This window comes from Miscanthus floridulus, chromosome 15 (genome assembly GCF_019320115.1).
Source record: "Miscanthus floridulus cultivar M001 chromosome 15, ASM1932011v1, whole genome shotgun sequence".
NCBI lineage: Eukaryota > Viridiplantae > Streptophyta > Magnoliopsida > Poales > Poaceae > Miscanthus > Miscanthus floridulus.
This window is the reverse complement of record NC_089594.1, coordinates 31,624,768-31,637,287: the sequence shown is the minus strand read 5'-3', so window position 1 is coordinate 31,637,287 and position 12,520 is coordinate 31,624,768. Positions and strand designations below refer to the sequence as shown.

The 12,520-nt window shown below is 47.3% G+C and overlaps 1 protein-coding gene across 1 annotated transcript; it reads right to left on the bottom strand.

Moving 5' to 3' along the window:
• Positions 1–6,358: 6,358 nt before the first annotated feature.
• On the bottom strand, positions 6,359–12,520 carry LOC136508842 (PHD finger-containing protein 1-like). Its single transcript, XM_066503623.1, has 6 exons — positions 12,140–12,520; positions 9,908–9,993; positions 8,390–9,505; positions 8,004–8,216; positions 7,803–7,924; positions 6,359–7,594 (listed from the first exon to the last, which is right to left on the bottom strand). The coding sequence occupies exons 1-6, from the start codon at positions 12,140–12,142 to the stop codon at positions 6,696–6,698; spliced, it is 2,439 nt and encodes an 812-aa protein (XP_066359720.1). The 5' UTR covers positions 12,143–12,520; the 3' UTR covers positions 6,359–6,695.

Sequence of the window (12,520 nt, the reverse complement as noted above, 5' to 3'; positions counted from 1 at the left end):
GGAATCCAAAAACACACAACGGGGGGCCAATTCCAGCCCCATGGGTGCCACTTCCACTGGGCCAGAAACAACCAATGACCCAGAGTTCTCTTCAAGCAGCATACCAGTAGGAGAGGCCCTCGAGGAGATCAAGGGCTCCCCAAGAACATGCTCGATAGCATCGGTATCTGAAACTGCGGCATTAGTTGCTGCCACCTTATCGGATGCTGGGACATCCTCGGGACCCCATGACGCCACAACGAGGCCCGGACGGCCAACGTCCCACTCCTACATGGCCGCCTCAGACCCCAAGGCCTTGGCCAATAGCAAAGAGCACATCATCAGAGGATGAGACACATGTGACTTCCCAAGAACTGATTGCATCTCCTACCCCTAGACCGATCATCGCCGAGAACCGTCGCCATGACTAGAAAGTTCCCCACCAGCCAGACCTAAAGGCGGTTGCGATGGGGAACGAACACGACACCGCCGTCTAGCACAGACATCATCATCATCATCCCCCCCCATCAGATGGAGGAGGATTTGGCACCTCAGGTTGGAGAGCGACTGAATACTGTATGTTGATAGGGTAAGATAAAACCCTCTTGACCGGAGGATCCTCGATGACAGCCATTGGAGGCTCAACCACCCATAATTCCTTTGATGAGGGAAGAGCAGACGGGTCTGAACACCAGGCCAAATACCGAAAGCACGAAAGATCCACGAGCCCTAGGGTGTCAGGATGCACTTGCTGAACCCAAGCGTGGGGACTCAAGAAACGATTCACCATAGATGTTTCCCAAACATGATTTGGAATGCCACGTAGCTCAATATGAAGCAGAAATGGTAGAACTCGACCTTGGGCACCAGCCAGGCGGCTCCATCACTTGCACAGAAGGCGAAAATTGAAGCCGGAAGAGCTGATCGGTTGCCGCAGCCCAACCAGACGCTCGACCAAAGCTATGTCAGGAAGGATCAGTAAGTAACTTGAGGAGGAAGCTTGACGAAGCACCAAGGAGCTGGCAACAACATCAATTCTGTCCACGATCACCGCAGCAACCTCCTCCACTGCAGCCAATGGTTCATTGCCGATCACAGACACCGTAACTGCATTTGCTAGGTCCTCCTTAGCCCTTGCCACCTACTCGGTCCAATCAATGATGCACGGAGGAGGTTCAAAGCATCACAGGCTGTCTGCGATGAAGCCATGCCCGGCAATGGATCATTAGCCTAGTCGCAGTCGGACTCCTGCACAGGGCGACGTCGGAACTGCGGACGTCGATGACGACGCTGCTGCCCTACCTGTGTACCTTGATCTTGGGCCTGCACCTCCAAAGGGCCCTGCGTTGAACCAGTAGCGCCCGCCGGAGAAGACCGTTGCGGGGTGGCAGTACTGGTGGATTCATGGGTTGGAGAAATCCATCACCACACGGGGACGTGGGTAGGAGTAGGTCGACTAGAAGCATTCTGCATTATACCAGCACCACCAGCAAACCCGCCGAAGAAGGCCGTTGCGGGGGAACAACGCCGGTAACCACATTGGCCGAAGATATCCGTCGCCAAACAGAGATGCGGGTAGAAGCAGGACAAGCAGAAGCGTTCCCGTCGTGGATCACTGCAGGGCACACATAGGAATGGTGGCCCTAGGATCGACAATAGAAATAGCGAGTCCTCTGGCAACAATGAGACGTCGTATGCGAAGTCGAGAAGCAGTTGAAGCAACGGCCAACCAGGTCTGCCGGGATTGAACGGCGCGAAGGACAGGCTACACGCCTAGTCCGCCGCCGTGCGCCGCGTGACAGCGCCTTCTGCCATCCCTTCGAGTTTGGACGCGTAGCGCCGGTAGAGAAGACCGCACCCCACTGCCCAGGGTGATCCCGCCAGAGAAGCATTATCCTAGGAACCTAGGAGGTCACAGGAACCATGGCCGCCATAGAAGTCATCGAGAGAGGAGCACCTGCCACCATGACGACAGCCGCTCCACCGCCCGCTGCCAAAGAGGCCGCACAAGAAGCCCGCGAGGAAGAGACCACGACATCACAGAAGGATGGCGGCGAGCCGCTAGGACTGGCGGAGGAGCTCGGCGAAACAGAGCACCAACGCTCCTGCTTGGAGCGTCCGCCCAGAACCAGCTGCTCTGCCTGGGAGGGAACAGGGGAGGAAGAACCCACCGTCTTGGGATGGAGAAGAGGCGCGGGCGCCGTTTTGGTGGCTGCCGGGTTCGGGATGAACCCCGGCGCGGGGCTAGTGGGAGGCGAGACGGTGGGGGAGGGAAAGGAGGGGTTGGGAGCCATCCCCAAACCACCCGATCTGACACCCACTATCGAACTATGATTTTGTTATTGAGATTGTTTACACTTAGAAACCTTTGGGCTTCCTTAGGGCCTTGAGTCCATGAATAGCATGAAACAAGAACCTTGTCTATAATTCAATCATTTCACCTCTCATACCATGTCCCTTGGCTTTAGTGAGTCTAAACTTGGCACCTCCATGTTCATCCTTTTGCAAGAATTTTGATCTGACACATATGGCTGGCATCATTATTGTCATGCATGGTTGCCATGTCATCCCTCCTCATTAAGTTACCACCTCGTTCACTCATGAGTTCATTATGACTAATAGGAGCATGTGATTCACTTCTTTATCCACATGTACCTCACACATAGTATTGATATCTACTACCTCTCTCAATGCCATGCTAGAATGACTTCTTACAACTCATATACCACTCCTATTGACACCTACGGCAAGCTACCTACTTCGAATGCCCTCTATTTTTATCCTACTCAGTGTTGCAGCATCCCTAAAGCCATATAGTATCTCACTTTCAAAATGTCCAACATTTGCTTATGTTGTACCATGTCTTGTAGCCTACACCTATGTCATACCATCCCCTATGTACTTCATTGTTTACTTAGATGTTAATTGGCTTGGTTCTTCCAAGTCAATGTCAATCTACCGCATGGTGCTTAGGATACATCCATGCATATAGACTGTTCATGATGATCCAACTAAAGTTGCGAGTGTTGGCACATGCTCTACCAGCTAGCTAGCTAAAGTGGCCCCTTCTTGCATTGGACCCATGCTGGATGTAACAAACCAATGCCTGTGGGATGCCAGAAAAGCTACAACACCACCAATGATAGGTCCACACTAACTCCTCAAACAAACCAGCGACAGCTCTCACGGTTACCTTTCCATCTATTATGTAAATATCCTAATCGTTTCCTTTTTGGTAGTACACTATATGAAATGAACTAAATGACACCAATATCCAAGCTAATGGATGGAATTGCTAACTAGTAATACACTTCACATCAAATTGTACGAAAGAGACGGGTGGCAATAATTAGTTACCATGTCCTGACGATGTAGATCTGATCTGGTTGTATGGGCGATGAAGTGGGTCACAATTGTAGATGAATACTATGATAGAGGCAACATAGTGGAAATAGCAAATGGGCGACGAGATGGATCCGGTAGACAAGGCCACAAGGCAGCCAAAGCTGCAGGAAAATTGGCATTAGGGTTGTTGGAGAGAATGACAAGGCCAAAATGCCTCATCTGCCTGTGTAAAAAGTAGGCGAAAGAAGAAGACCGCTCGGTTTTACAATACCTTAGGGAATATGATCCCCTTCGATGCTAGTATGGAGACAAATCCAACGCAGAGGCGCCAAAGGTCAATCGCCCCTTCCAGCAAACCCCACTATGGCTCATGGAGCTTGGAAGAGCTCTGGGCACCGAACCCAAAACCGATGGCAGCAACAACGAAGGCGGCAGCGGCAGTGGCGATCAACGATGAAAGAAACCCTAGTAGCGAGAAAAGGAAAGGGGTCCCTGCTATATATAGCATATAGTATGAGAGGATTTAGTCACGTACCCCCAAATCAGGCCTTCAATACGGCTGTCTACCTAATTTGGCTCACCACACGATGAATAAGAGCAATACGTCCATTTATCCGGTTTTCACCTTTTTCTTATCCTGGTTAATTTATTGTAGCCTAAGTAACCTAATGTTCTGGTTTCATAGGAAAATATTCAAACTTAAACAAAAGTACTTCTAACTTAGAAATGAAAAAGAGAAATTGGTTTTATAGCACCGAAAGAACATCGCTTTTAGAACCTACCATGAAAGACGTCCGTCACGGAAAAAAAAAAAACTCTCTGGCAGAGGCCGGGCTGAAGTCGTCGCTGGGGTCGCAGCAACGCTCATGCAGGCGCTAATGTCCGTTCTCGGCATTGCGGGTGCTGCAGCTTCCGCAGGGCCCCATGCTCCTGTGTCGTGTCCCTTCTCTCTCTCCGTGGAAGTCAAAGGCTCAAAAGCAGTGTGTGAGTCCATCTCGGAGCTCCACAGCTTTCCTGCGTCCACCGCGCTATCGAGCTCGCGCCCGGCAGCACACGCCCATGGAAGCTCGCTCATGGCCTCGTCAGCAGGCAGCAGCAGCACACTGGCTCCCCAAGAGCCACCACCTCACCCTCGACCGCGATTCACGACAAGCTCTCCAGCCTTGCGCCGTCGATTCTCTGCTCAAGGAAGAAGGGGATGGGATTGTCTATCAGAGGCAGAGCTCCCAGCTCAGCCTGACATAGCTTGGTCATGAGAAAATGTCCCCACTATAATAAGAAAATGGTCCCACTTCACGAGAAAAGTTATTCCAGCTGAAAGAAAAAGTAAATTATTCAGGAAAATAGCATTCATGTATCTAGAACCATTATTTTTGCGTTAAGAAAAGTAAAAGTTCTTATATCTAGAACAAAATTTATATATCTTGAGTAAGTTTTTGTAACTAGAATAAAATATATATTTTTGTGAGTAAAATTCATAAAAAGATTAAAATAAGTTATTTTAATATTAAACAAAGAAATAAAGTAGAAAAATGAATAAGGGAGTGTGAGCATGATCACTCATATAAAATATAGATAAGTCCTTCCCAAATCCCAACAATGCAAAGAAATATGAGTATTCATGATGAATATTGTTACATCAAAAATAAAAAAATGTCACAAAAAAAGTTATAAAGTAGCCATGATTCAAATAATTTCATCATTAAGTTGAGGTAGATTAATACCTCTGTTTACTACTTCTATTTGGGCATGAATTTGCCATTTCTCTATTTCTCGCAAAAGTTAGGCCGAAATTGGATCATCACGAGGCAAGACCTGTGCCAAGTCATAAGCCAACAAAATTGGATCATCACGTGGCTAGACTTGGCCAAGTTATAATTTGGATTCCCCGAGTGCCCTTATATTCCCATATGTGTAGTGTAGTGATTTGGCGATTCAACAGCTTCTCCCCTTCCAACCCGGAGAAACGACTCCAGAAGGAGAATGAGCAGCTCTAAGACTATCTCCAACAGCGTACCTAAACCCAAATATACGTCGTCTGGTGAAAAAACGACGGTCCAACAGAGTAACCAAACCAAAGACGTAGTTTGCATCTGAGTCCAGCGGCAACCCAAATATGCCTCTCTCTCTCCTCGAGCTCGGCCTCGGTGACTTCAGCATCGCGGGCCCCCTCCCTCGAGAAGCTCCTCGCGCTCATGCTCGGCAGCGCGTCGCTGGGGCTCAACGGCCGCGCGTTCCCGCCGGCCGCGCCCGCGGAGGTCACACTCCGCCGGGTCTCCAACGGGGACGCGTACGTGTACGCGAGCGCCGACCGCGTCGCTGCCGCCGAGGGCGCGCACTTCGAGGTGCTCGCCAGGGAGGAGGCGTGGCGGAGGGCGTTTTCTTGTGGCGTCGCTGCGGCGAGGGGTGGCGCGTGGAGTGCCGCCAGGCGCCGGTCTCGGCCTCGGCGTCCGTGTGCGTGGCGGAGGTCGTGGTGCTCGCGGAGGGTGACGTGCTGATGCAGGAGGTGGAGAGGCGCACGGAGGAGCGCGCGGCGCGGCGAGGCAGGACCGTGGTGGTGAGTCGCCGGCGCGGCGAGGCAGGTCCGCAGCGGGGCAAGGAGGGTCCGCGACGCTCGGCGGGGCTAGGTGGGCATCGTTCTGTTTCTCTTGCGTCCTCGGTTGGAAAATGGGAGTTTTAGCTGCCTATCCATTCTAATATACGCGACCCAATCTACCAAATGCGTCTCACATCTAGGTTGGGCCCATTGGAGACAGTCTAAGAGAAAACCCAAGCTAAAGCCGTAGAAAAATCTTGATGACAAGGCACATAAAGAGTTGGAGAGCAGGCCTAATTCACCTCCTCCGTCTCAATTTTAGTCACAATCACGTGAAACAAAGCACCCCCGAATTGCCGTCAAAGTTACCAAGTACTCGTACTGTATCACTCACTGCAGTCAGTTTAGCCACGCTGCGGCAGCAAGCACAAGCCTTAACATGTCAAGTTCTCAGCAAAATTATCTGTCCCGATAAAGTTAACAAACATTACGCTCAATTTCGCCCTATTGATTTCCATTTGATGCCAAAAGGCCAGACAACAGACAAGTGCCCAAATTAAATAAAGAGTTCAAAGTACTCGAAGTTTCCAACAAGGAACAAACGGCCTTTGCCAACATCAGTTTGGGACTACATCTAAAAAACTAACTCCCTTGCAAGAAAAACCCCTACCCTGCACTGCAAAATTTACAGGCCCTCGCAGCGATCACTGATCAAAGAAAAACCAGTCATCATTGGGAGTTCGGGAGACAAGGCAACACAACACTACATTACTATTTCAACAAAAAGTTGCCTGCCCATGAGTCCTGTACAGAGCAGGAAACTCTGAAGCAAGTCTCAGAGCAGCTGTGGCGAGGAAGGTGCTGGCGGGCGCTTGCCAAGGCTCAAGTTGAGGTCCACTTCCCCACTAACTTCTGCCCTTGGAGCCCATCCAATCTGTTCCTGATGCACCGGAAACAGCTCCAGGCAGGCTTCAGAATCGGCAGCAGGGTCGCTATGTCCCATGGCCATGGACACAAAATCGAAGGCCTGTGGGGACTCATGCTTGGCGTCAGGGTTCAGTGCAGAAGACACAACTCCAGTGCTGCTGCCTGTGACAGAATCAGTCGTTGCAATCTCTTCTGGCACTGGGAATAACACTGCACCTTCACTGACCATCTCCTGGATGAGTTGTTGAGATCTGGGTGTCCGGACAGTGATAAATCCAAAAAGCTTTGTGGTGGAAGGTTCTGAGTCTGGGTGGGCTTGTTTGATGCAATGCTCAGCAGGTATAGCGGCACTTGATTGTTTGGTGCTTGAGGCATTCCACTGAGGTGAAGAGGTGAAGTCTTCTTGCTGCTCCGCGTCTCCAGGAGCATGCAATTTACACTCAGTTCTTGGCTGCACAGAGCTGTTTGATCCAGCTTTTGAAGAGTCCAGCTTAGCAGGGGACCAACTGCTACTAAGTGAGGTAATACCTTCACTCGTGGCAACTTTCATAGTGTCATTTTGTACCTCAGGGTGACCCTTCACCTGCAGCTGATCTTCAGCATCCACAACATGCTTCACAGCAAAAGTTTCTTTGCCCGATACCTCATACAATGCTTCATCTTGTTGGTCCAAAAGATTATGTTCTTGATGTTGCCCTTCCCCTGTCGCATGCACTGAACCATCTTGCTCTTCAACATGAACACCATTGTCAAGAATATCTTTTCTTTGCCTAAACACTCCCCACAGGTAGTGTTTCCCCTGGAAAACTGAAGTTCAAAAGAATTTGATCAGTAATAGGAAAAGATCAGCAAAATATTCCAATATAAGACAAGGAAATATCAAAAGCAATGCTGGTTCATATGAAAAGGGTTTTAAATATGAAAAGAAACAGGTGTTTGCATAGCACTTTTTTTTTATGGGGGGGGGGGGGGGGGGGGGGGGGGGGGGATGGCATTCTCCAACTGCGACACTTACAATGATATTGTTCTGGCAATAGGACAGAGGGGAATATCAGTAACTCTGCAATACCAGCAGTAACCTGTAAGGCATCATCACTCTTGATAATTCTGTTAAGTCTGGTTAAGTCCTCATTTTGCCTGGAATGAAATGACAATATCAGTAATCCACAATCACATTGAGTAAAGGAAGAGGACATAATTAGAGAGGCAAACACACATCGAACTATGTGGGAGGAAAAATAACCCAATGCTTTCATCAGTAGGTCCTGAAGATATCCATCTCTCTGGCCAGGCTTGCAACCGAGAGAGTGTCCTTACTTCAACTACTTGCTGCAACAATCCTGACAATTCATGAACTCTCTGGCACGCTTTGTTTGACAAGTGCGCATCCAACTTAAGAAACACTTCGTTGTCTATCTTAAAGACTCCACTGTTCAAATTAAAAAAGAACGCATCACATTTTTATACAAAAAAGAAGAATATCACTTTTTTCAAACAAACAAATATTACTATGATTCAGAGAAGAAAAATATTGTACAATTCATCACATGTTATACAAGAATATTACTTTGGTTCAGAGAAGAAAAAGATCATCAAACATACCTCCAAACAGGCTCATCAAGGGGTTGCAAACAAATATGATATTGTTGATCGGTACATTCTGAATCAGATAGTCTGGATTGGTGAGAATGGTCGGTTGCAACTGGAGTTAGTGACGCCATCTTTGCACTGTCATTTGAAGACCACTTTGAAGCATTGTTCAGAGCATACTCAGCACCTTCGATATCCTCTTCATCTTCATTTTCAACTATGTATCTTCTCCTCCGCTTCATTGGCCTATCATTTATGAGATTTTGGTCATTTATGTCTCCAGTTTGTACAGCCTCTTCCACATAATATTCAGTGTTTATCCGATGCTTCACCATTGGTTCATTACACTTAAGAGGTTGATGATTGACATTTTCCTGCTGGACATCTTCAGCCTTCTCTTCTTGTTCTTCATCTTCATCGTCATCAGTTAGAATGAGACGTCTACGCTTTTTTGGGCTGTCCTTTCTCAAGTTTTGAACAGTATTAGAAATTTCAACTTCTGTACCACTAGCCTCATGAGCGAATTTAGCTTTTGAAGAGATCTCTAAGGATGAAGTTGAATACACTTGATCTGTTGTTAGTGATTGTGGAGTTTGCATTGATTTGCGGGCTAACCCTTCCAATGGTTTCAACACATGAGATTGACCAGTGTCTCCTAATGTATAACCCAGGGCATTCACAGTTACAGGGGTAGGCTGCTTAACACCTTTCGATGACGAAGCTGAGCCAACCTGTCCTATTGAGAGGTTCAACTGCTCTGTACAATTCGAAGAACGTTTAGACCTTATACCTCTTCTATTGATGCCTTTGCCTCTCATATTTGACTTGTTCCTAATGCACTTCTTTCGCGCAGACTTTGCCCTAGAAGAATGTTTTTTCTTTAGATTTTCACCTACAACCGTAGACTTCCTTTTTTGTTGTCCCCATGTCCGTACAACCGTAGCTGACTCCAGTCTCTTGGTAATTGGCTGCTGTGATGTAGAGTCAAATCGAGCATGATTTGATGGCCTTTCACTTGACACCTTCTCTAGAGACCTGCTGTGAGAACCTTCATTATGCCATTGTTTGCATTCATCGCAAAACCAGTCTTCTAAAGTTGCATCAAAGAGAACTTTGTCCAAACAGTACCTGCACCAATGATGAAATCATGAAAAGGATGGCCTATCTTTTAGATTCAGAAAAGAAAGCTAAACATGTAGTACTAACATAACTAAACTGCAGAAGTAGCGCATTTAATGTGATCTATGATAAAAACTTTCAAAAGAGAACAAATCTCTCTACTTAATGTAATGACACCCAGTTCTCCTGCGTAGTTCGAGGAAAAAGAAAGAACAAATCTATTGTTGTCTATGTCCATTAACAAGGCAAACATAAATATTGGATTCAACAAAATATATTCAAAGGTACAGATAAGGCTTTTTATATATCATGTGGCAAGCACACTTCAGAAAACAGAGATACCAGGTAATTATTTGTTCCTATTATTGCAAAGTTAACAATTAGGTATCCTTAGGATGAAAAGGCACATACTGGTGTGTATGACCTCCCTTGCAGTCACTGCAACATAACAGGAGACGTTCATAACCAATAGCTCCACACACTTCACACACAGCTTTCTGCAGAAATGCCAAGGGGTTAGTTAACAGACGATTAAACCATAAAATAGTCTGATAGAATTATCATATTTTCTGATACAACATCCAAGTTCACTAGTTATGATATACTAGGTCTGTAAGTCATTGATGATTAAAGATCAGTTGCAACTGATAACATTTGGATGGGTTGTTTGTATGCAACATAAACTAAGAAACACTCAAGATAGGTATCCTACATCGAACCTTTAATGGCCACATAGTTCACAAGTGCTAGAAGTTGAAGTCTCGGAAAACCATAGCCTAGTCCTTAGTATAGTAACGATTAGTTTGATCTAGCATGAGCATAGCAGTGAGGCCATCATCTAGATAGATTTTGTTTGAGTGAGCTAGAGTCTAGTTACCTGTACAATTTCCACTGTTTGAGTGAGCTAGAGTCTAGTTACCTGTACAATTTCCACTGTAGCTACAGTTTTGGTCTTACATTGCCAGTAGCAGCAGCCCAGACGGCTGGCTTCAAGCACAAACGAGTAGGCCAATTCTTTTTGGAACAGAGGTAGTGCTTCTGTAAATATGTCACGATGTCAACTGCCGTTTTGTGATTGTTTTCATGTATTTCTGTATCACGAGGGTTAAACTAATGTCATATACCACAACCTATCGAAAGGAATCATGAGAAGTTTTCGGTACTTCTGTAAGTATGTTATTATGTCAACTATCGCCCCGACAAAATTTGAACGTCAATACAAAACTTGGAGGGCTTAAAGAAAGACAAATCTTATTAGAGTGTGAACTGGTCCACCTTACATAATATTTTACTTTCCATCCTAAATCCACTTCATTGAATTCCGTTGCAAGTCAGATTCAAAACCACAGCCTGAAGAGCCAAACAAGACTCCAGGCACCGAAGGCTACTTTTACAGCATGGAAGTATTTATGTAACAAACAAACTACGCAACACACACACACAAATGCCTCTTATGCCTCTCCTCTAGGGCTCGCGCAAATAAATGGCTCTCGCACATCTTCACCACCTCCTAGAGTTTCACCATCTTCTGTGCATTTACTTAGCACCTCCTTGCCACCTCCTCAAAGCTTGCCTCCCTATTTAACTGACCCATCACTCTGACCTACACAAGTCCCAGTCCTTTCCCCATACTTTACCTTCTTGATAATATGAGCAAAAAATAGTGATACAAACGTTTCTACAAACACATGTTGATACCTAACCCTAATCATCAGGGCTGCTATCATTAGTAACTATTAAGTACTGTTTGGTTATTTTCCACAATGAACCACTCACATTAGCAAGCTTTCACATTTTGTCAACTAAACTGTAGCTGTTTTGTGTCAGGATTTATTTTGAACAAGACTAATATAAAGGGCGTACCCAGTGCAGAGAGCTCCCGCTCTGTGCGGGGTCTGGGGAAGGGTGTCAGTGGTAGGCCTTACCCTCGCCTATGCAATGCGAGGAGACCGCGACTCGAACCCGGGACCTTCTGGTCACAGGCGGTAAGACTCTACCGCTTGCACCAGGCCCGCCCTTCTTGAACCACACTTCATTTGCACACCTCACTACAAAGCTAGGATTCTAGAACCATGTTTTAAAGGCGGCTAGGCGTCCAGGCGAGTGCTTGGTACGCCTAGACGCCTAGGCGACGCCTAGGCGACAAGGCGCCACTGTTTCCCAAGGCGAGCTGGGTACGCCTGGACGCCTAGGCGACGCCTTTAAAACACTGTTCTAGAACAAAAGAAAGTTGCTCTGTTTGTTGCAAAGGTAGCGTCTGATGCTCTATTGGCCCATATATAGGCTAATGACATGCGGAGGCATGTAATTGGCTCCAGTAATCATGGTTCTGATAGAGTCCACACCGAATGCATAGATGGAAAGTTGATGCCCATACTCAGTAGATTCAATGCCAGAGTACAAAAACAAAAGGAATAGGACAAGAAAACAATGCTCCTCCCAACAGTGACAGCCAAATCCGGGACCATCCAAATCAAGGCGGGGACCATGCTCAAATGTCCGGTGTCCACGCACAACCAGTCCGCAAGAACTCGTCTGTCGGCTCCGGGACGACACCGGCAACGGTCCACCATATTTTTCGCGAAGAAGCAGTAATTAATAAAGACAGGGAAGGAACCGCGAGGGAAGGGATTGGAAACGTACCATTGTAGCCCCGACCAGCCTCTCCCCTCCGCTAACGCTACCAGGTGGCCTCAAGACGGAATCCCCAAGAAATCAAATCCGGCGGATGCCCCAATAGTCCGAGGGCCTAGTGGAAGCATGAAGATATTTCGAAGGCACCACCAGCTCCAACCCTCCACGAGCGCAATGCTTCCAACGGCCAAAGATCCTCTTGAACCCTACTGCTCCGTCTGCTCGGCCACTCTCTCTCTCTACTCGAAAGAAACCAGGAGAGGGAGACGATGGGGGAGAGGAGGAAGGCAATAATGGTCCCTCGGCGGTTTTCTTGGTTGTCAGAGGGAGAGGGGCCTCGCAGGTGGCGCGGTAATCGGAGGATTAGTGACGGGTGTTGGCGGCGTGGTT